Genomic DNA, 26,181 nt, shown 5'->3' on the forward strand with positions numbered 1-26,181 from the left:
AATTTTGCCACCTACCTTTTTTTTTCCATTCAGAAATAAATGTTTTCAATTATGTTAGATGTCAGACATGGAAACATCTTCCATTTCTAAATGTGACATCATAAAACTACAATATTTTAATGTAAATATTAACTTTTTATTTTGCATTTGAACTCTGGTTCTCTAAGTGAGAACAATGCTACTGTGAATGATGATATTTCATTGACTTCTTTGTCAGTCTATTTGTCTTCTGTATATAGGAGGGTCACTGATTTTTTTGTGAGTTAATTTTGTATCCAGTTATTTTGCTCAAAATGTTTTTCTGCTGTAGGAGTTTCCTGGTGGCATTTTTTTCATGCAACTCATATCATATCATCTTCAAATAAAGAAAACTTTGACATCTTCATTTCCAACTTGCAATCCTTATATATCCTTGAGTTGTATTATTGCTCTACCTATCACATCAAATACTATATTGAATAGGTTTGAAGAGAGAGGATAACATTGCCTTGTTATTGATTTCACATGAATGTCTTAGAGTTTCTTTTCATTAAAGTTGTTGCTAAACCATGGGTTTTCTATAAACTGTATTTACTGTGAAGTGTGTCCGTTTTATCTGTCCCTTTACTCTTTCAAGAACTTGTTTATCATTGTTACCTTTATTAATGAGTTCAATTAAAATTGATTGTGTATAAATATGTGGGGCTATTCACTGGTGCATGGGAAACCTACGAATGGCCCAATCAAAAGGAAATAATTTTCCCTCTGCATCAACTGACTGCCATCAACAGACATCAGGGATCTTCACTTTCAAGGACTCTTATTATGAGTGGGTATTGGGATTTGTGAAAGTATGATTCTGCATTCATTAAGGGGAATATATTTTCTTTTATTTTATTTATATAGTAGATTACATTTGTCGATTTTTGTATGTCAAATCATCCTTGCATCTTTAGGATGAAGTATACCAGATCATGATAGATGATCTTTTTGATATATTCTTATATTTAGTTTGCAAATTTCTGCAACTATGTTCATAATGGACATTTATCTGTAATTCTCTTTCCTTGTGGGTTCCATGTGGTTTGGCTATTAGGGTATTCATATTTTGTAGAATATCACAAGTCATATTGGTATTAAATATTATTTAGTGTCTGGTATAATTATTATTTTGATATATGCTAGAATTTTGCTGTAAAACAATCTTTCCCTAGTTTTCTTGGTTGGGAGATTTTTAACAGTCCTTCTATATCACTAGGTTTCATGTTTGTTTAAAATATGTATATGATCTTTACATAATTTTGATAAGTAATATGCATAAAGAAATTATCTATTTCTTTTATATTAATGTTTTATTGATTTTTAAGGTATATCCTATGATTTTCTGAAATATCTTGATATCTGTTGTTATGTCTCCCTTTTCATTTGTGATTTTACTATTTTGATATTCTCTCCCAACCATTTAGTTAACATGAATAAAAAACTGCCAGTATTATTGCTTTGTCAAAAAGAAACAACTATTTGTTTCATTGATTTTTTTTTAATTTTGATTTTTCTTTTTCCTTTTTTTATTTAAATATGAAACAAGGTTGTTTTACATGTAAACCCTAGTTTTCTCCCCCTTCTGTCCTCCCCTATCACACTCACCAAACTCTACCTCATCCCCTTTCTGCTCCCCAGGGAGTGTGAGGCCTTCCATGGGGGTCTTCAAAGTCTGTCATATCATTTGGGGCAGGGCCTAGCCCCTCCCCCATGTGTCTAGGCTGAGAAAGTATCCTTCTATGTGGGATGGGTTCCCAAAGTCCATTCATATACTAGGGATAAATACTGATCCATTACTACAGGCCCCATAGACTGCCCAGTCCACCTAACACACACACACACATTCATTGGATATGGATCAGTCCTATACTGGTTTTCCAGCTATCAGACTGGAATACATGTGCTTCCTCTTGTTCAGGTCAGCAGGTTCTGTGGGTTTCTCCAGCATGGTCTTGACCCCTTTGTTCATCACTCTTCCCTCTCTGTAACTGGATTATTGGGGAAGGGCTTTAAGGCATCCTCTCCACTATTGCTTAGATTCTTAGTTGGGTTCATCCTTGTAAGCTCTCTGGGCATTTCCCAAGTGCCAGATTTTTCCTTAGTTCTATAATGGTTCCCTCTATTATGATATCTCATTTCTTCTTCTATATTCTTTCTCTGTCTCAAACTTCCCGTATTCTCTCCTCTCCCCTCCTCTTCTCCCCTTTTCTTTCTCCTTTCTCCCTCTCTACTCCCTCCATGCTCCTAATTTACTCAGGAGATCTTGTCCCTTTCCCCTTCTCCAGGGGACCATGTATGTCTCTTTTAGGGTCCTCCTTGTTTCCTAGCTTTTCTGGGAATGTGAATTCTAGGCTGGTAATCCTTTGCTCTATGTCCAAAAGACACATATGATTGAGTACATACCATGTTTGTCTTTTTGTGACAATGTACTCAGAATAAGTGCAATTATTCTTCTACTAAAACCCATAAGAATTTCCCCAAGGGTCATCATAAAGAGGTCACTATAAAACATAATGAAATATGCCTTGAACAAAATATTTATGACAGACATCACTAAGTGTTTCATAGTGTGATTTTTATTGTATTCTTTATTTCATACATATCATGTAGCTATACAATTTTGGGTATAGTTTAATAATGAAGACATATTTGAGTAAAAGAGAAAGCAAATTGAACAAAATATATTTTCCAATTCCTCAATATTGTGTTTATCTTCCATGGTCTTTTTAGAGAAATCTGGTAGAAAATCTGTTCAAAATAATTAATTCAATAAATAATTTTAGATATCTATAAAATACTATATAATTCAAGAAGAAACACAGTATTAAACTAATTTCCTAAGAGAAAAGAACTGGACCAGCTATTCTGTGATGGCTATGATAGATACATAAATTTACTGATAGTTTGTATTTTTATATGACTTCGGTAAATAAGCTGTATATGGCCTGAGAGAAGTAGTTAAAAACTTACTGTTGAAGCTGAAGCATTACCCTTCCAAAGGTATAGTTACTTCAACAGCCAGGGTTCTCATTACAAAACAAATATGCTATTAATCCAATATGAATATTTTGGTCTTTCTGAAAGGAACATGGTTAGACAATGATACTATTTTGGATTTTAAATATGTTTTAAATGACACTGATGGAGTAGATTATGTAGTTATTTTGTTAAATAACATTTTCTACATTATAGATTATGGTGAATCAAAACTCTCTTTTATTTTACTTCTTCCCATGATATAGAAAACTTAACAAGGGGGTGGCATGAAGACATTTCTTTTGCTCTTATGCATGGACAAATGTACAGTTGTCTTTGCTTTTAATGCAGAGGGACAACTTGAATTCAATCTCTAGGACAGCTAATAAAAAGATGCATTCTAAGTGACAGGAGACACATCTGCTAATGCCCAGCTTTGGTTTCCTTGATCTCCTTATGTCTCTCTGCACTTTTGTATAATAGTTTGACATGTTGTGTAAATAAGAGAAGACTTTGACTGTGTTCTCAGACTCTGCTCCAAGAGCTCTATCCCTCATGTTCATCTTGTATTGCACTAGCACACTAAAGTTCAGGCTGCAGTTTGGCAGCTTCTGTACAACCTCTGAAGGTATTGAGTGTTGTGAAACTCTAGGGGTTATTAACTACATGCAATTAACTGAAGAGTTGCCTAAGGAACTAAAGCAACAGGGAGATTTACTTTTTGTTTATTACTTACTTACTTACACATTGTGACAGTGTCTCATCAAAATCAAGCCAAGCCACATATTCACTATGTAACTGGTGTGGGTACTTACATCTTGAACTTCGAGGTTTCAGCAACTAAGTATTGGGACTGCATATATGCACTACGACTACTGGAGTTTTTAATTAAATTTTGATTCATGACATGAACAAAGGAAACAAAGTTAATGATTGTCATTTTAAGTATTACAGTGAGTAAATGATGATATGTTATATAGTATGACAAAATAAAGAATGGGTAATTTATCAACTGCAATGCAAACACGGGAAGAAATTAGTTATAATTAGAAGGCAACACATTGTAGAAATTAAAAGTTTAAGGAGTTCTTAAAAGAAAACCTTGAAGATGCCACATGCATTTAAAGACATGATGGCTTCATTATAGGGGATTTAACTTACATGCTCAAGAGGACACCGGGAGTGTAATTTGGAGAAAGCACAAGTTAAGTAAAAATAAAAGGGCATAAGAATTAAATCAGAATTAAGCCAAATTTGATGGTTACTAGCACCCAGAAAGTCGATTTTCTTCATTGGTGGGGATCTTCAAAGTTTACGTGCTTCAATAGATAGAAAGCAGAGCAGAAAGAGATGTATTTGATCAAATCACATTATAGTCATTTACAATTTCTCCAACAACAGATAATTCAATTACTAACTTTAAAAATTCTATTCAATATGTGCAATGCATTTCTTTAATTTCTTAGATTTCAATATAAATGTCAAGTAGTTATTTAAAACAAAGCATCCAAGACCCTATTGTAGATTACTGAATGAGAAGATGTAAGTAGAATATAGAAATCTCATTCATACATCTTCCCAGTTGTGTTCAATTGGTCCAGGACAGCCCTTTGATAATTAACTCCAAGACCAAGTCCTGCTATGTGTCTATAATCATCGATGTGTTTGTAACTTGAATAAAATCAAGAACAAATTGTATCATAAATAATAATTTGAAAAGCATAAACAACAAAATAGCAACCAATTTAGCCAAAGACATGGTCATGAGAGGAAATAATTTTGAGAGAAAAAGGTTGGTAGAGCTTATATGATTTTGTAACTTCTGTGGTTTCTCAACTGTCTTTCTTCTCTTTTCAAATAAACAAAAAGCCTCCTAGTTTTGTATTCCTCTCTATAATTTTATTGACATTTTCTGATTTGTGTATGTGGTTCTCGAGCCTTTGAAGATGAGAAATGTTATTCTTTTCATATTTGCTAATTCTTCCATAGCAGTACACTTGAAACTTGAGCATTTAATCACTGAGTATATTCTTTCTACATGACAAAGCTGTGCATTATAATCCTCCTGTTATTACAAGATCTCTGCTGTCTCTGATACATTTACACTTCAATTACAATTACAATGCTTTTTTCCTAACAGCTTCTTGTTTCTGAAGCATGATTCTCAAGGATTATGTTATAATGAGAACAAAGGTTATTGACTGCTTTTCACATTTTTCTCTGAGATGCTCTGCCAGCCACAAAAGAATAAAACAGAATTTATGCCAATATCTCTTCTCTCCATAGGAAAACATAATGGAAGTAATCAGAAATCAAGAGTTTTTACTCCTTCCAGCTGAAGAGCTCCATAAACTACTGGCCAGTGATGATGTAAATGTCCCTGATGAAGAGACCATCTTCCATGCATTAATGATGTGGGTCAAGTATGATATGCAGCGGAGATGTAGTGACTTAAGCATGCTGCTTGCCTTCATAAGATTACCACTTCTTCCACCACAGGTAATTTTGTATCTTGCTATTTCAGCATGTAAATACTAAAAATTCCTGTATTATAAGCAAACATTACTACACAGTTTGAATTATTTTACAGCATCCTAGGAAGGTAATGAGGAGGTATATTCACATTAAGTAAGAGGGCATAAAATTATGTGTGAAGGACCATGAATCTAATCTCATCTTCACTGCATGTAGATTCATGGGTGCTTTTATCATTACAACAAAATTATATTTTGCTACAATTTTCGCATTATAAGGTATGATTATACTGCATGTAAAATGGTTTGTGAAATCAAATAGATAACCAATGTATGTGTTACAGTGTCCACTACCTTTTTAATAATCTACTTGTAAATACTCTCTATAAAACTTAAGACCTGCACAAAAAGAGGGAAAACATGGATGTTATTGGAAACCTAGCCAACTACCCAAGGGTTAATGAAGTCATAAATCTCAAAGGAGAATCAACAACCATCACTTTAGTAAACCAGCATAATGCTAACTGTATTATAAATATTTCTTCTTATAGTCTTTTTAAATTTGATCAATGATGCAAGTATGTGATAATTATTTAGAGAAAAAGGTATATATGTTTTATGTATAGGGTCAACTGAATGACTTTTAAAAATTTGTAGTGAGATCCAATATGTTCTTAAGCTATAGAAACTCATAAGACTACGTACCAGTTAGAATTATGTAATTTTTTTGTACTACATGTAAAGAAACAAACAGAAAACTAAAACCACCATTCTATTTTATTGATGAGCACAGAGAACAGAGGGCAGACAATGACAAGAATTTCTCTGAGTTGACATAACATTTATATCGATACTTTTGTTTGTTTCTTTCTTATTTTGTTTTTTGAGATAGGGTTTCTTTGTGTAGCTTTGGAGCCTATCCTGGTAGAATAGGTTAGCCTTAAACTCACAGAGATCAGTATTTCTCTGCCTCCCCAGTACTGGGATTAAAGTTGTACCACCTAGTGGTGGTAGGTTCTAATTCACCAATTTTTGGCTAGAAAATTCATTTCAGTTACAAATAACAAAAATATCCACTGACTTCTTCTTACTAGAATATCACAAGCCTTTGAGTTAAATTTCATGAAGAAAAATCTCAGGCTCTATTTGGCCTCCCTGTGACCCATAGTCACAGCTTTGTAGCGTTACAAGACTGATCTATATAACCAAGATGTATAATTTCTATTCTTGTCAAAAAGCAAGCTCAAAATGGATTACACCATTAAAATATGTGAAATTATATATAAATAGGAATTACTTTAAAGTACTTGAACTAACTGGATATTCAGCTATGGTTCTGGAGAATAGAATTTGTTGTTACTGTGATACAATTATGATACATGAAAATAACCAATATGGGTAAGTTGCAGAATAGTATATGAAAGTCTAAAATAAAGTGTTTGCAGTTTTTGTATAAGGGAAAACACCAAGGTGACACTTAAGAACTTTGATATTTAAATAGCTATTTATTATGAATACAAATAAATATGTAGAAAAGTGTGATTCAGTAAAAGATAAATCACACAAACTTTTGGTTACTCCTCAAATTAAGTTTATCAGGTGCCTTAAAATTTCTATGCATGGCTCATAAAGAACAATTACAGACCTTGTATGAGTCTGAGCTAGGTCCTGTGCAAATATGTTAAGGTTGTATAGCTGAGTATTCTTGTGGGGCTTCTAACAATGGGAAGTTGGTGTCTTTGACTCTTTTTGCCTGTACCTGGGTCTCCTCCTGCTGGATTTCCTTGTCTAGCCTTGATATGGGGGTTTGTGTCAAGCCTTATATAACTTCTTATGCTGTGTTAGATTGATAACTCTGTGAGGCTGGTTCTTATCTTAAAGGAAACAGAGGAGTATGGAATTTTTGAAGACGAGGATGTAGAGGAAATTGTTGTTGGATACAATGTTTGAAAGAAGAATAAATTAAAAAAAATATTAAATTAAAAAAATAAATAAAAAAAAACAATTCTAGGATGAAAAAGCAGTGTACATGGTGAGTTGGTATGTAATCATAGAAAAGGAGACTGAAATTAACAAGGGCTATAGATTAGATCCTATTGCAAATTAGAGTAAAACACACACACATGCCCATGCACACACATCCCTGTGTACATACTAATAAACCATTTACATGTATTTTACAAATGCATGTTTCACAAAGAATGATAGAAGACTGATTAGTGACAAAAATGCTTTAGTTATACCAACAATATTCTTCTATATATCTATATTCATAAGGTAATTGACCAAACTAAGTTGGCCATAAAACACATATTTTCTTTTTTTCTATACTTACAAATTTTTTATTGCTAAGTGTATTGGATGTGTCTAATCAGTTTTTATGTGCATAAGAGAAAATCCATTCTGATATTCTTCATTAATTATGAATGAACCCATGCTATTATGAAGAATGTTATGATAATTTGCCATGGAGACCATAATAAGAATGCAAACTTTACAGAGACAATATGGTTTTTAAACAAGAATAGAAATAGACAATATAAGCTTCAGAAGCAATAAAAAAGACACAGAAGGTCTCCAAAACAACAATATCTATTTTATGTAGTATTGAAATGCAATAGCTTATATTGAAATAAATTCAGTTATTTGACTTCATAATAGAAAAGACCATGAGAAATGGCAGAGTGAAAGAAATAGACAATTGACCTATTTTCCGAGTAAGAATTTTATTATTTTAAATACATTTGTATTTGCATATAGCTGTTTTCACAATTTTCTTACATATACTAAACTTAAAAAAAAAAAACATGATTATAGGAGTATGGAATTTTAAGGCATTTTGATGAACATATGATGACAAGACAATGAGTAGACCCGTATTTGTATTATTATCTTTTCTAAATTAAAATGACTGCTCAGGTTGGTTTGCAATTACAAAGTATACTTTGATATTCTGTAACATTTTTCACACTGATTTGTATTTGGTTTAATAAAGCACATCTTTGCAGTGTGCACATAAATATGCATTAAACTATGTGCATTCAAAAGTTCAAATAGTGCTAGAAGCATAGTTTATGGCACAAAATTCCCTCACATACTCAACATCTTTTGTTTGACTCTCAGCACCATACAAGCATTAATGCATTCATTTTAGTGAGGGTTTCTCTGATTAGTGGCTTTAAAGGGAAATTATAGGGACTAGAGAGATAGGTTGGTGTTAAAAAGCCATTACTTTTAAAAAGGACCTAGGTTCAGATTCTAGCACCCACATCATGTCATTCACAACTACCTGTAACTCCAGCACCAAAGAATCTGTCTTCCCTTCTTGGACTCCAAGAGTACCCATGTGAAACTCCTACATTTGATCTTATGCAATGACACACATAAACTTAAAACAGAAAAAAAAATAATAAAGGTGGTAAAACCAGAGGCTATAATCCTAATGAAGATTTATCTAAGAAGTGATCAAAGAAATCAAATCCTATTAAGAAAATTTTCTCAGAGTTTGAGCATCTACAGATAGTTTTTTCCATTTTTTACGTTTTCATTTCATTTTACATTCCAACCACATTTCTCTCTACCACACCTCTTCCGACCAAAATCTTTTCATCCCACACTGGGTCACCTTTCCTCAGTCCAACCGCCTTCCACACCACCACCAATAAACTCCTCCTGATGGGTAAGATCTCCCATTACGATTCAATGTAGATTGGCTCAATAGTTTGCAGCAGGGCTTGGCCCCTCTTTCATTCATTATGACTGAACATGGCATTCCACCATAGAGAATGGGATCCAATAACCTAACTCATGGACCAGGAGAGCCAGGAGAGGTTTTCTTCATGTCTTAGAACTGGTAATGTTTTCTTGTCAATAGATTACAAGTGTCACTCACAAATTCTTAATAACTAAATTTATTGATTCTTAAGAGAGACATGCAGTTATGTGTTTGTGTCTGTTTCTATGCCTTATACACTTAATCTCACATTCTATGGAAAAAAATGTTGAGAAAATCTTCAATAGAGAAATGAAATACTAGTTTTAGAAGAATATGATCAAAACTAGTAACAAACAATAAGAAATAAAGGAAATTCAATTTTTTATTGTTAAGAAACAGAAACAAACTCAATATCACAAATTGAAGTCTTCCTATGAAGAGCAGCAATAAATATATTACTAAATGCTGTTTGGTGATTTTAATAGCAGTACAGCAAGCAAGGGAAAGATCTCCACCCTTTACCCCCAAAGGAAAAGTAACGATCAGATAACACTGACATAATTAGTCTATTGTCTATAAAAATTATAGTACCAAGTAAACTCCAAACTAAAACACAAGAAAGTGACAAAAGAAACTCAATAAAAAGCCAGAATTCATAAATTACAAGAGAAGACACACAGTAGGTTCCACACATGTAATTCATGTTTCCTATAATTTTACCTCTACAATGTGTGTATGTAACTGCCCAAAACTTTTATCTCCAGCCATCATCTAATAAATTTTACATGTTATGTTTTACAATGGGAGATTAAACAAATGATTTTCAAAATTAGGAACAAAATAATCTCACTGACATCTTTCTAGGATTCTCAGCAGTGTTTCATTTTGCTTTTGGTTTTCATAATTGCTTAATTATCAGTACAGACACTCTCTACTTACTGAAGTTGCAATGCCTCAGAACCCCACTGTTTATGAATAGAGAATAGCATTTATTTCTGTTTCTGAATGCTATATTCAACCTACCCATACATTGTGAATTTTGATCTCTTCTTCTAATATGTGTGAAAGATAGGTGTACATGTCCATTTAAGTAGTAGAAGTTTCACTTTGCTTCTATTAAGCATCTGGAATGTCACATGCACAATGCACAAAATAGGGAATTTCAGTCTCCTAAGACTTTTTTATTTCATTCTTGGTAAACATCTGACCAATCTTCTGGTTTCTCATTCATAAATTTAAAAAAAAAAAATCTCCTCAATTATCCTGCCATGTTGTTGAGCACTCAGTCTCTCTCTTTTTTTTTTTATTATTTTTTTATTAATTTTATATAACAAAGTCCAATTAAATGAAAACAAACATCTATACACAACATTTGGGAATTTGGGCGTCGCTCCCCCCAAACTACTTCCTGCTGGCAAGGGGCGCTGTCCTGGGGGATCCGAAGAAGATTCAGACATCCTAGCTGCAGTCTGTAGGGCTATTCTGTCCAGCTGCCCTTAACTTAGGATCAGCGTGTACTCTGCTTCAAGCGGTCAGGCGTGATCGAACCACATTAGTCTGGAAGGAATCCACATCCCTTCACCCTCTGTGGAAACAAAAATAGAAATCCCTTTCCCCAGTAACTTGTTCTTCAAGTCAAATTTTGGAGTCAAAGCATTTTTTTTTAATTTATTATTTTCCATGTTGATCCCAGTTCCCTCTCCCTCCCTCCCTCCCTACCCTCCAGCCCTCCCTCCCTCCTTCCCTCCCTTTTACCCTCTCTGCCTTCTCACATGCACTCCAAACACCCTCCCCTCCCATCCCCCCACCACAATTCCATATGTAGGGGAATGCCATCCAGTTGGGGTCATATAGATGTGACAGGTCCTGTGAATTAGGGACTAGGGCTTCTCTCCTGTCTCTAGAGCACTCAGTCTCTTAAGAAGTCTGTTTGTTGTCCCCTTCTCCCCTCCTCTGCTCCCCACCTACTACCTTCTTTCCTTCCCCACCATGCTTCCAATTTACTTAGGAGATTCTTTTTACTTCATCATCTCAGGGGGATCCGTGCATGTCTCTCTTAAGGTCTTTCCTATTTCCTGGCTTCCCTGGGTTGTAGACTGTAGGATGGCTATTCCTTCCTTTATGAGTGAGTACATACTGTGTCTTTCTGGGCTACTTAACTCAGAATGGTTTTCTTAGTTCCATCCATTTTCCAGCAAATTTCAAGATGTCACTTTTTTTTTTTAACTTCTGACTAATATTCCATTGTGTAAATGTATCACATTTTCTTAATCCATTTTTCAGTTGAGAGCCCTCTAGGTTGTTTCCAGGTTCTGATTACTATGAATACTACTGCTCTGAACACAGTTGAGCAAATGCCCTTGTGCTATGAGTGAGCATTCTTGAGCTATGTGCCCCAAAGTGGTATTGCTGAGTCTTGAAGTAGATTGATTCCCAATTTTTTGAGAAACAGCCCTATCAGTTTCTGAACTAGGTCTACTGAATATGGGTAACAGTTGTTTTGCATGGCACTTTAAGGGGCCACTGGCAGAGGGACCAGGATTTATCTCTAGTGCCTGAACTGACGTTTTGGAGCCCATTACCTATGGAGGGATACTTTTCTCAGTCTAGATATGAGGGTTGTTGCCTTGGTCTTGCCTCAACATGACATGACAGAATTTGTTGACTCTCATGGGAGACCTCACCTTCTATGAGCAGAGGATGAGTAGAGTGGAGGGAAGGTGGGGAGGAGTGGGAGGGGAGGGAGGGGAAGCTGACATTGGTATGAAAAAAAAAAAAAGATGTTTTAAAAATCAGTCTGTTGCACACATATTTAATCCCGGCACTCAAGAATCAGAGGTAGGCAAATCTCTGTGAGTTCGAGAACAGCCTGGTCTACAGATTTAGTTCCAGGACAGGCTCCAAAACCACAGAGAAACCTTGTCTTGAAAAACCAAAAATAAAATACAAAAGAATTCTGTTTGGCACTACCACACAACTTATTCTAAATGTGGTTCTGTTTATTTTACATTCTTCACTGCCCTGCCATGGAATACATCACCATTGTTTTCCCATGGCACAAAGCAAAGCCTTTACATATTAAAGTGTTACCCTATTGTTTGTTAAACTAATATATATATATATATATATATATTAATATATATATTAATATATATATTTATATATATTAATATATATATTAAAGAATGCTTGCATAGCAAATCAATTGATCTGAAATTTAAGATTGGTGCATACAGACTAAAATACTTAATACTGTTTCTTAAAATGTTTCATATAATTAGCCCAAGATTACTTGTTTGACTTAATTTTTATCCAGTTCTCCATTTTTGCTAGCTTTTCTGGACTTTTTGAGTGTGTAGAGGATACTGAAGTAGCATTTCCATATTCCATTTATTCAAGCAACCTTAGTCAAATGACAAAGTACAAAGGTCACACTTTTATAAAGGCAAAAAAGAAAAAGGGCACACATACACACACACACACACACTCCCACACACACTCCCACACACACACACACACTCTCACACACACACACACTCCCACACACACACACACACACTCCCACACACACACACACACACACACACTATATATATATATATATATATATATATATATATATATATATTCACTAATGAAGCAAAACATGCCATAGATTTGAAAGCAAGCAAAGAAAGGTAGAAGAATACCTCACTTTTGGGGAATTTCATAAGGTAATATGATCCTAACTTGATGTGACTTACATGGCACACAAATTTATCAACTTTTTCTAGAACAGTAAATCCCTCTTCCCGCATTTTGTGCAAAATACAGTCAATCTCTAGCATCATTACACATAAAATTTAAAAACTACATCAAAAATACATTTTTCGTAGTATAATAAATCAGCAAAACACAATTCAGTCCAGGAAAAGCAAATTAACTTAAAAGTTAAATTGTATAATAAGCATTTCAGTGCATATTAAAATATTATAGATTGCATTTACCAAGAGGCCACACAGTGCAAGACCAATTACTTTTCTCAATTAAACTTTAAAAGGAATTTAATATTTAATCATATATATTGTGCATAGTATGAGTAAATTAAAATATGATGCAATATTTTTTTAGAAATCTAAGAGGAATGGTGAAGCATTTCCCCTGAAACAAAAACCATTAACATCCTTAGACCACACAGTTAGGATTCTGGAAAGATGAACTATTTATTAAAACAACTTCCTGGGTGTGAATATATGTAAGTATGTGTCTGTGTGTGTGTGTGTGTGTGTGTGTGTGTGTAGGTACAAAGTAATACATATACATCTGTCAGTAAAAGTATGTGTACATACCTGTGAGGAACAGGAGTTGACTTTAGGCATTTACCTCTCTTCCTCTCTGTATTACTTTTGGGGACAGGGCCTCTTACTGACTTTGGAGGTCAAAAACTGTCTCCTTGCTAACCAGTAAACTCTAGGGACCTGAATTCTGTGCCTCTCCCTCTGTAGTGTTACTGATGTACAGGATAATAACATTTATTTTTATGTGTGTGATGAATATCAAAATGTTAGCTTCAAATTGTGGTGCAGAAACTTTGCTGACTGAAGCATTTCTGAAGCAAGAAATTTAACAAAAATTAATGACCAGAAAGATGCTTCTTCATTGGGCAGATTTAACATTATATATTCAGTAAGAAAGAAAACACAAGTACAGACTTGCACATTGATTTAAATTTTAATACAGAATGTTAACAATAAAAGGAAGTTTTCTGTAACAAATTTAAATAAGGAAGGTTTGTGGAAAAAAAAAAAAGAAAATGTGTCAACTCTAAAGAACAAAAAAGCAGCATTCTACCAAGTCAGAAAACAGTTTATCCCATCACAACCTAAGGCTTTGTATTGAAACCTCCTAGAAACCAATACTGCTGTCGCTAAATATGGCACACTGGCCACAGAATGTTAAAACCAGGTGACACCCACAGTGATAACAGGGTCCTGAAGATAGAGTCCAACTAACCAAGGAAAAAAATAATATTCAAGGTTAGACAAGTACCCCATACTGACAGAGCTTTCAACAGCATCTCTGGTAAACTGATCCCCATTTTCTTGAGGATTCGCCGTATTGATCTCCATAATAGCTGTACAAGTATGCATTCCCACCAGCAGTGGAGGAGTGTTTCCCTTTCTCCACATCCTCTCCAGCATAAGTTCTCATTGGTGTTCCTAATTTTAGTCAATCTGGCAGGAATAAGATGGTATCTCAGAGTTGTTTTAATTTGCATTTCCATGATAGCTAAGGATGTTGAGCACTTTCTTAAGTGTCTATAAGCATTTTGATTTCCTCTATTGAGAGTTCTCTATTCAGTTCTTTACCCCATTATTTAATAGGGTTATTTGGTGTTTTGGTGAATAGTTTCTTGAGTTCTTTGTATATATTAGTGATCAGCCCTCTGCTAGATGATGGATTGGGGAAGATATTTTCCTAGTCTGTGGACTGCCATTTGTCTTGTCCACTGTGTCCTTTGCCTTACAGAAGCTTCCAAGTTTGAGAAGGTCCCATTTATTAACTGTCAATTTCAGTGTTTGTGCTACTGGAGTTATGTTCAGTAAGTGGTCTCTTATACCAATTTGTTCAAGGGTACCTCCCACTTTCTCTTCTAAGAGGTTCAATGTGGCTGGATTGATGCTGAGGTCTTTGATCCACTTGGACTTGAGTTTTGTGCATGGCAACAGACATGGGTCTATCTGAAGTTCTCTACACACCCTCATCCAGTTGTGCCAGCACCATTTGTTGAAGCTTTCCTCCTCTCATTTAGCTGTTTCGTTAAAAATCAGGTGTTTGTACTTATGTGGGTTAATATTGTGATTTTAGATTTAATTCCATTGGTCTACCTATATATTTTTGTGAAAATACCAGGCTGTTTTCAGAATATATCTCAAAATAGAGCTTGAAGTTGTGGATGTTGACGCCTCCTGAAGTTACCTTATTGTACAGGGTTGTTTTGGCCATCCTGGGTCTTTTGTTTTTCCATGTAGAGTTGAGTATTATCCTTTCAAGGTCAGTGAGGAATTGTGCTGGGATTTTGATGGGGATTGCATTGAATCTGTAGATTGCTTTTGGTAAGATTGCCATTTTTACTATGTTTTTCCTACCTATCCAAGAGCATGGGAGATCTTTTAATATTCTGGTATCTTCTTAATTTCTTTCTTTAAAGGCACAAAGTTCTTATTATATAGGTCTTTCATTTGTTTGGTAAGCATTACCCCAAGATACTTTATGTAGTTTGTGGCTATTGTAAAGTATGATATTTCTTTGATTTCTTTGTCGTCTGAATCAAGTAGGGCTACTGATTTTTTTTAAGTTTATCTTGTATCATGCTAGTTTGCTGAAGGTGTTTTTCAGCTGCAAAAGGTCCTGGTAGAGTTTTTTGGGTCACTTATGTAAACGATTATATCATCTGCGAATAGTGACAGTTTGACTTCTTCCTTTCCAATTTGTATCTCTTTGATCTCCTTTTGCTTTCTTATATCTTTAGCTAGAACTTCAAGTAAAATATTGAAAAGATATGGAGAGAAAGGGAAGCCTTCTCTTGTTCCAGATTTTAGAGGAATCACCTTAAGCTTCTCTCCATACAGTTTGATGTTGGCTGTTAGTTTACTGTTTATTGCTTTTATTATGTTTATATTATTTCCTGCTATCCCTCATCTCTCCAAGACCTTTATCATGAAAGTGTGTTAAATTTTGTTCAGGGCTTTTTCAACATCTATTGAGATGATCATGTGTTTTTTTCTTTTTCTGTTTGTTTATACGGTGGATCACATTGATAGATTTTTGTATCATGAACCATCTCTGAAACCAAGGGATGAAGCCTTCTTGGTCATTGTGGATGATTTCTCTGATGTATTCTTGGATTTGATTTGTCAGTATTGTGTTGAGTATTTTTGCATCAAGGTTCATGAAGGACATTGGTCTATAGTTTTCTTTCTTAGTTATATCTTTGGGTGGCTTGGGTACCAAGGTTAATGTGACCTACTAAAAAGATGTTGGTAATGAACATTCTGCTGCTATTATGTGGAACAATTTGAGGAGTATTGTTATTAGCTCTTCCTTGAATTTCTTGTAGAATTCTGCACTAGCCCTGGGCTTTTTGGTTGGGAGGCTTTTGATGACTGCCTCTATTTCATTAGAGGTTATAGGTCTATTTAAGTTATTTGTCTGTTCTTGATTTATTTTGGTAAATGATAGCTATCCTGATATTTGTGCATTTCCTTTGAATTTTTAAAATTTGTGGAGTACAAATTTACAAAGTATGACCTGAAAATTGTCTGGATTTCCTCTGTGTCCATTGTTATGTCTCCCTTTTCATTTCTGATTTTTTTTAATTTGCACGTTTGCTTTTTGGATAGTTTGTATAATGGTTTGTCTATCTTGTTGATAATCTCAAAGAACAAACTCTTTGTTGCATTGAATTTTTTATTATTTTTCTGGTTTCCATTTTATTGATTTCAGCCCTCAAGTTGTTATTTCCTGACATCTACTCCTCCAGGGTGAGTTTGCTTGTTTTTGTTCTAAGACTTTCAGTTGAACTTTTAATTCTCTAATGTGACTATCCTCCATTTTCTTCATATGGCCACTTAGTGCAATGAATTTCCCTCGTACCACTGCTTTCATAGTGTTCCATAAGTTCTGGTGTGTTCTGTCTTCATTCCCGTTGAATTCTAGGAAGTCCTTAATTTCTTTTTTTATTTCTTCTTTGACTTTAAGTGTTGTTTACTTGTCATGAGTTTGAAGGGTTTATGGGATTTGTGTTGTTGAATTCGACTTTAAAGCATTATGGGTTGATAAGATACAGAGGACTATTCCAATTTTTTTTTTTTTTTTTTTTTTTTTTTGTATCTGTTGAGGTTTGTTATGTTACTGAGTATGTGGTCACTTTTAGAGAAGGTTCCATGTGAAGCAGAGAATAAGTTATATTCTTTTTTGTTTTGATGGAATGTTCTATAGATATCTGCTCAACCCAATTGAGACATAACTTCTGTTAGCTCTTTTGTTTCATTGTTAAGTTTCTGTCTGGCTGTACTGTCTAGCAGTGAGAGTGGGATGTTTAAGTCTCCCACAATGATTATGTATGGTTTTATGTGAGCTTTGAGTTTCTTTTTTAATTTATTTTTTTAATTTTATTTATTATTTTACATGTCGATCCCAGTTCCCTCTCCCTCTGTCCCTCCCTCCCTCTCTCTCTCCCTCCATCCCTCCCTCCCTCTTACCCTCTCTCTCCTCTCACATGCACCCTGACCACCCTCCCCACCCCAATTCCACATGTAGGACAATAAGGGACCTCAGACAGTGGAAGCAGGATGTATCCCTGGTGCACAAATGGTCCTTGCATACAAATCCCCCATGGAGGGATAACGGCCTGAATCTAGAGACAGGAGAGAAGTCCTATTCCCTACTTCAAATGACCTGACAGAGCTTTGAGTTTTAAGTGTTTCTTTTATGAATGTAGATGCTTTTGTTCTTGTAGATGTTCAGAATTGAGGCTTTGTGCTGATGATTTTTCCTGTGATAAATATGAAATGACCATCTTCTTCTCTTTTGATTGATTTTCATTTTAAGTCTAACTTGTTATATGTTAGGATAGGTACACCGGTTTTCTTCTTGGGTCCATTTGATTGCAAAATCTTTTCTCAACTCTTTACCCTGAGGTAATGCCTGTCTTTGAAACTTAGATGTATTAATTGCATGCAGCAGCAGAATGGATTCTATCTTTGTATCCATTCTGTTAGCCTGTGTCTATTGATAGGCGAGTTAAGACCATTAATATTGAGGGGAAGTAAGGACAATTGATTGTTAATGCTTGTTTGTTTTAGATTTGTTGTTGGCAGTGGTATTGTGAATATATTTGCCCTGCTTATCCTTGGATTCTGGTCAAGTGCGATTATCTATTGTCTATGACTTTGTGAGCATAGTTAACTTCCTCTGGTTGCAGTATTCCTTTCAGAACTTTGTGTAGTGCTGGACTTGTTGATATAGATTGTGAAAATCTGGCTTTGTCATTAAATATCTTGCTTTCTCTGTCTAAAGTGATTGAGAGTTTTTCTGGGAATAGTAGCCTGGGCTGGGATTAATAGACTCTTAGTACTTGTAGAGCATCTATCTGAGACCTTCTGGCCTTGAGAGTTTCCATGGAGAATTCAGGTATAATTTTGTTAGTTCTGCCTTCATATATTACCTAGCTGTTTTCCTTCGCTGCTCTTAATACTTTAGGTGTTTTTATTATTATGTGTGGAGAGGTCTATTTTCTTTGGTCCAATCCATTTGCTGTCTGGTGTTCTTCTTGTACTTTCATGGGCATTTCCTTCTTCAGATTGAGAAAGTGTTCTTCAATGATTTTGTTGAATATGTTTTCTGCACCTTTGAGCTGGGCTTCTTTGCCTTCCTATATGCCTCTTATTCTTAGGTTTGGCCTGTTCACAGTGTCCCACATTTCCTGGATGTTTTGTATTAAGGATTTCTTGGCTTTAAGATTTTCTTTGGTCTATGATTCTATTTCCTCTAGTTTATCTTCAGCATATAAGACTCTCTCTTCCATCTCTTGTATTCTGTTGGTTATGCTTGTGTTTGTACTTCCTGATCATTTGCCCAGTTTTTCAATTTTCATCATTCCCTCAGTTTGTGTTTTCTCTATTCAGTTTTCAGGTCTTGAACTTTTTTTTTCAACTGTTTGTTTTTTCTTGGCTTCCCTTAATTTCTTTAATAGATTTGTTCATTTCTTGCATTTTTTGCTTGGTCTTTTCCTCTATTTCTTCCAATTTTTTATTTTCTTTTCTTCTTCTTCCATTTCTTTAAGGGGTTTTCTCATATCTTCTTTTAGAGCCTCTATCATTTTTATGAAGATATGTTTAAGTTCTCTTCTGCTTTATCTCCTTTGGTGTGTTTGGTTCTAGTTGGTGTAGAGTTCCTAGATTCTGGTGGTGTCATATTTGTCTTTCTATTGTTTGGTGTTTTCTTGTATTGCTGTCTTCCCAAAGCTTATTCCAATAGGTGTAGGTGGGGGTCTCTCTCTCTTTCTCTCTCTCTCTCTCTCTCTCTCTCTCTCTCTCTCTCTCTCTATGCTACTCCCCCGGTGGGTTTCGGAGGACCACGAGTTTGATGTCTGTAGCTCTGGTCCAAACTCTCTAGTTTTCTCCTCAGGCAGGTGCCCATCAGTAGGGGGGGGTCAAAGGTCAGGCAGGTGGGGATTGAGGGTGGCCCCATGTAGATAGGCGCGTCTAGTGTGCTCAGAGCAGATCCAGGAAGTTACCCTGAGGTTGTGGTATTATTGGAACTGCCCTCTGATTCAGTGCTGAAACCAGAGCAGTGGGATAGTGGACTAGGTAGGGCACAGGATAGGGGCAGAGCTGTTTCTGGGTGGAGGGGGCAGTTGTGGATCAGAGAAATAGGAGTGTTCTCGCTGGGGACAAGGTATATGGGGTAAAGAAACCCAGGGCCAACCCAGGGAGTTTCCATGAAAGGGTATGGTGGTGTTCCACCCAAACTGGTCCCTGATTCACCTCTGACACAGTCCTGACAATGAGGGTCAAATATCAGTTAGGAGGGGATTCAGAGTGGCCCACGGCGTAGGCGGGTCTCCCAGGCTGCTCTTAAGCTCATGAAAATCCTTCCTCCACATATTCCTTACATTAGAGCCACTTATTATATTTAATATATTGACAATTTCATATAATGACAGCAGTGTTGCAATTTATATAAACTTGATAAAAAAAAGAGAGAGCAAGGATGTTGTTGACTATCAAAAGAATTAGAAATGCACACCTTTATTATAACTAAAGGGAAGATGCTTACAGGTGGCCTAAATAAAAGATGTTACTTTTAATAATAGTTAAAAGAGTAAAATATCTGTAACTTTGTCAAATTTTAAAATTTTTATTTTCTAAATGTTCTAAAGTAAAAAGATATCAAAAGGAAATTAAGTGTCTTGCATGGGACATGAAAGAAGAAATGGAGATTAGAGAGGAAAAGAACCAGGAAGAGATAAGATAAAGGAGATTTGGAGAACACTCTTGAGGAAGAAGACTTAGGGAAATGTAAAATGACTTATGCTGGTGGAAATATCATATGGAATACACTTTATAGGCTGACAAATAATAATAAAACATTTTGCAGATAATAATAAAAAAAGAAAATTATTTGATTAAATTTTCTAAGGCATGCTAATTTAGTGTTATCTATATAGACATCCATTTTCTACTTCTGTTCTGAAATACTGAGGAATATCTCATTGCATCTTGTTCTCTGCAGCTACACCTATCAGTTTTAGGATATCACCTTTCTAATATCAATTGGGTTAAGCACAGATCTATAAGGATAGCAGAATATCAGTAGTCATCATTTAGTTGAATTTTTTCCCAGTGGCATTTGGTTCTTTCCTGGATCTTCAGGCTGTCCAGTCTCTGATCCTGGCCCTGCTGGCAAAAAGAGCATGGGCTTTCTCTTTTGGCATGAAACTCGATTTCCAGCAGTCCTTGGTAGGCCACTCCACAGGTTCTGTACTTCCAATACCCCAATGCATCTGGCAGGCTGTACAGATTGTAGGTTGAAGGTTTTGTGTCTGGGTTTGTGTTCTAGTACTATAGCTGGAAGCTTTGAGTTGTTACAGAAGACGGATGGTTCAGTCTCTCTATACTGTTACTAGGAAATTTCACTATCATCACTCTAGTAGATTCGAGGGAGTTATAACTACAGTATGTTTCCACATCCTCTGCCCGCCCAATGCCTCACAATTCCAGTCATCTTGCCTACTACTCTTTCTCCTTTCTCCCCCCTCCCCATACATGATCCCTTCTGTTCCCATCCCCACCAGACCCAAATCTGCCAACAAAAACTCTATTCTATTTTTTTCCCTCCCAGTGAGATCCATGTACCCTCCTTGAGCCATCCTTGTTACATACAAGGTCTGGGTCTGTGGAGATACGAATTCTAAAACAACATCTTCCAGTCCATATAAGTAAGGTTTAAAATAATTTTCAAAGCCACTCTTCGAATTTATGTCTATACTTTTGGCACATGTTGAGGTATTCATGTAATCTTGTTATTTAGAGTAAAATCAATGGCATACAGCTAAAATGGTCAAGCTTCATATTAAATAGGAAGCAAGAATACATTAAATAAAATGTAATTAAGTGTAATAAGAATAAAATTTCCCTAAAAATTAAGTAACATACAATTATTTAAGAGTGTTTTCTTCACTATGATTACATAATTGTTAAGTTCTTATGAGTGATTATAGCTTCTAATCTTAATAAACATAGGCCTACATCATTTTCTTCAGTATAGTTTTAGGCTTTAAAGACTTTATTGAATAATTAATCATAATTAAAATCATTATGAATATTTAAACCATCAACTACACTCATAAATATTAACATATTTTCTTAGGTATTAATATTTTAGTACACATGATGAATGTGCCTATTATTTGTGTGCATGTGTGTGTATATGTGTGGGTGTGCCACATATCTGTGAGTTCTCTCCAAAGTCAGAAGACAGCAAAAGATCCCTATAGGCTTGAGCTGTAGGTAGTAGTTACCTACCTATCTTGGATGCTTGGATTAAACTTGTTTTTTGCTGGAAGAGCAGTAAGTGCTCTTAACTACTTAGCCAGCTCTTCAGCCCCTGATTGTCTTAACATATTAAAAGAAAGCAAACTTTGGTTCAGTGAGACTGCTCCATGGAGTAGCATGCATTTCCCACGAACTTTAATATTTGAGTTTAGCTCCTCGAACCCATTTGAAAAGCAAACACATAGTGATGTGAAGTCCTATAGGGAGATGAGAAAAGGAGACAGAGAAATGCCCAGAATGGTGGGGATGGCTAGTGTGGGGTACACAGGAAGACATATAGAAGACATGCATGTTCTCAATCAAGGGAAAATAGAAAATCAACTCCAGGAAATTGTCTGTAGGCCTCTGATCATGTATGTGCCTATATCCACAGATGCTCATAACACACACACACACACACACACACACACTAATTTGAATATATAAACCTATCTCTAACTCTTATATCCTAACTCATGTACTCCCTGATATTCCTGAAAATCATTGTTACTCTTTTTAAAGGATTTATAGAAAGAAACCCACAGATGCTACAGACAACCACTGTCAAAAGATGTCACATTAGCTTTTATAAAGTTGTAAAATCCTTAAAATTACAGATGTATAAACAATATATTTTCAAATAGAGTAAATTATCCTAAATTAAATATATTATGCAATTGTTTATTTCAATATATCCACTCTCTTCTGTTAAAGAAGTCTGGCTCCACAAAGTATCATCCACATTTTCCTTCCCAAAACTGAAAAAACAAAAACAAAACAAAAACAAAAACAAAAAAAAAAAAACCAGTTCCTTCAGTGAATTCAATCAACTCACTTATATAGACCTGGAAATAAAGTCATAAGTAATAATGAACATGTTATTCTCAATCCAATCATCTGTGTGGGGTTTCTGAACCATTAAGCATCTTTTCAATTTACTAAATCAGCATAAATGCAATTCTTTTTACAAAATCAGTTGAATTGTCAGAGAGATAAGTATAAGGTAAGACTTTAGGGGATACTTTATTAAAATGAGCACATAAAAGATCAGGTTTCAGTAAAGTCAATTATAACACACTCCATTATAAAAAAATAAAAGATGCAAGTTAACTGTGACCTTTAGATTTTATCTCATATTAATATGAATCATGCCTCTTGTTATTTTCAATATGTAGGTGAACATTGGCAGACAATTATACTATGTGTAGAATAAATGACAAAGCAATTTCATAAGATCATAATGTTTTCTGGGAATCAGAAGGATTTCTTGACCTCATGTTGAGAAGCAAAATCCAAAACTGTACTTTCTCTTTAACTAAAATTCTTCTCAATATCTGTCTTTTTTTCTGACTACTGACCTTTGTCTCTTTTAATGTGTATCCTATTAAATGTATTATGGGAATTGCAACAAAGGTATTTTAATCATGTTTACCCCTCCCTCACATCCTCAAGAACCACTGACCCCCTTCAAATTTATGTCATTTTCTTTCCCTATAATTTTTCATTTCTGTGGTCCATAAATCCTTATATGAGAGATTTCCTTCTATGGAATGTAGTCAAACTACCCAGAGGCCACATGCATAAAGTAAACTATCTCCACATCTTCCAGCAGCTATCAGTTTCTCAAAGTTCCTGGACTTTCTACCTATCTCCCCTTTTCATGCTGGATTTGGTCTGGCTTGTGCTCGCATAATTCCTAACTACCATAGACATTGTTACTTCATATGTGCAAATACACTGCTATGTCCAGAAGGTAATATATCCTTGTATTCATCCACTCACTGTGGCTGCACACTCTTTCTTCCTCCTCCTCTACAATGGCTCATAAGCCTTGAAAAGAGAAAGTGGGACATAGATGTCCAACTTAAGGCTGACCATTCTGCAAAGTTGTGAGGTTCTTTTTAAATCAAAATCTACATCAGAGGTCCTGGATGATTATAGCAGTTGGGAAAATATAAATGAGACCTGCCTGAACTCAAAGCAGAGAAAATACCTGCACAGATAAAAGAGGTGAGCAAAAAATTTCTTTTCCAACCCAAGGAACTACTGGGAAACAACAGATACTGGGAGAGACCGAATGTTATCTGGGCAAGTACTTAAGTCAGATCACTATAGGAAGACGTATGCAAGTAATAAAAAAGGCACACTTGTATCTTCCTCACATTTCTTCCTTATCCTTTGAATTGATATTAACTAGAACAAGCAGAAAATGGTGAGCTTGGGAGCTAGAGTTGCTGTTCAAGAATGTTCAGTCACCAAAATCAAGGGAAAGGATAGTAACTAATGCAAAATGATAGGAGGGAGGAAGACAAAATTTAATGAGTACCCAAAGAAGGAAGAATTAGAAAAAAAAATATTTCACTTACAGAAGAACTAAGAGTTCAAATAGTAAGCTGTGAGCTTTGAGTGATACTGATCTTATAGATCCTGAATTGTAGTCAAAGACAAAGTCACCATCATTATCCAATGTTGCTGTGAAGATAGTAAAGAAACATCTGTAACCACATCTTCTGAATTCATGATAAGGAAGAAAAATGTTATATATATATATATATTATGAACAGGAGGATGGATAAGGAGAAATAGAGATGAACGTATATAGAATTTTAAATAGATAGATACAATATAATTGTTTATGTTGACATTTTATTATTTTTATTACAATGTGTGATTGTGTATGGGTGTGTGCACATGAGTACAGGTAGCGATGCTATCCAGAAGAAGGTACTGGATCCCCTGAGTTTGGAGTTGTATGTGGTTGTGGACCACCTGACATGGGTGCTAGGACTAAACCTGGGTCCCCCAGAAGACCAGCAAGTGCTCTTAGCTACTGAAATATCTTCCCAGCTTATCCTTAATTTGTATAAAAATTATACACTCTGTGGTTAGCAACTATTCCTATAGTACAATGGATGTTCAATGCCTTCAGTAGGCATGTTACTTTCCTTTCAATAAGTGATAAACCCCAATCACTTTCCTTTCTTAGAGCTAGTGAAGCATTTTTTTTTCTATTTAAGATGATAAATGTAGGTAAAAGGTGTTGTTCTCAAATAATTTCTGGTGAACACTGATATCTCAATTGAACTTATAAGGTCTCTCTCTCTCTCTCTCTCTCTCTCTCTCTCTCTCGTTGTTGTTCCCAGCTTTGTCCTGCTTGCATTTATTTTAGAATAAGTGTTCAACAGTTATTGTCATTACTTGAGAACCAGTTATTGTTAAATTCACAATACATAATGCATTTCATTTATAGTTAATAAGAGAATTTATAGAAGTGCTACTGTTTCTTAACCAAAGAAATCATCATGAACTTTTCTTTCAAATATAGGAATTTTATTAAATTTTGCTCAGTGTACTGTTGTATACCAAGTCTTAAATTTCACCTCTAATGATTAATTGAGAATATAAAACTAAAAGAACCACAAATACTTTGAGAGTAATCAACCACGTTTTAAGTTTAATTTAAAGGCTACTCCATACAATGGAACCCATAGAAAGTGCTGCTAAAATGACCCAAACCTGAAATTAAATAGGTCACAAACCTAGGGGAAAATTACTATTATTCTGCCAAAGTAGCACAGTAATAATAATAATAATAATAATAATAATAATAATAGTAATATAAAAACTTCTTGAAAAAGTTTATTTTATTTCAACTTGACACACAATAGAGTCATCTGAAAATAGGGAACTTCAATTAATAAAATGCTTCTGTAGCATTCAGCTTTAGGGCATTTTCTTAATTATTGATTGATGTGCAAAGGCCCATCCTATTGTGAGTATTGCTATCCCTGGCCTGGTGGTCCTATATGCTATTAGAAAGCAAGATGAATAAAGGCATGAAACAAAACCTGGAAGCAGTACCCCTCCATGCCCTCTATATGAGCCTCTGCCTCCAGTTTCCTGTACTGGTTCAGTTTCTATCCTGCTTTACTTCAGTGATGGACCGCAGTGTCTAGGTTTAAACTAAATAAATTTGTTCCTTTCCAAATTAGTTTCTGGTCCTGGTGTTTCCTAAGAATAGTAGAAACCCTAAGACGTTCCTCATGATGATATTGTTGCCCATGTACCAGATGATAGCTCTATCCTTGCCACTGAAGCCTACTCTTGTAGTACATGGCAATTAATGCAGATATTCACAACTACACATGTGACAAAAGCTAAGAGACCTTGGAGCACTTAGTGCATCACTTTTTTCCATGGTACCTTCAAGGAAGAGGAGGCAGAAGAATTGCTAAGATCCAAAGATGATTGATGAGTCTGAGAAAATGCTGTCTTCCAGGTACAGCAGGAACCCACAGAGAGTGTGAAAACACACATAAGTCTCGCACAAGTTGGTAAAACAAGGTAGAACCCTAGGACTGATTAGAGAAAGTGGACAGTAAATTCCACCCTTAACCAAGAAGCTATTTGCAATAGC

The 26,181-nt window shown here is 35.2% G+C and overlaps 1 protein-coding gene across 1 annotated transcript in view; it reads left to right on the plus strand.

The window, feature by feature from the left end:
• The window catches only part of Klhl1 (kelch like family member 1), a 262,568-nt gene that overhangs the window by 136,563 nt on the left and 99,824 nt on the right, over positions 1 to 26,181 (plus strand). The window contains exon 5 of the mRNA XM_051195755.1: positions 5,284 to 5,496. Within this exon, the coding sequence (XP_051051712.1) occupies positions 5,284 to 5,496 (213 nt within the window). The remainder of the gene's footprint in view (positions 1 to 5,283; positions 5,497 to 26,181) is intronic.

This window comes from Phodopus roborovskii, unplaced genomic scaffold (genome assembly GCF_943737965.1).
Source record: "Phodopus roborovskii unplaced genomic scaffold, PHOROB, whole genome shotgun sequence".
Classification (NCBI taxonomy): Eukaryota; Metazoa; Chordata; class Mammalia; order Rodentia; family Cricetidae; genus Phodopus; species Phodopus roborovskii.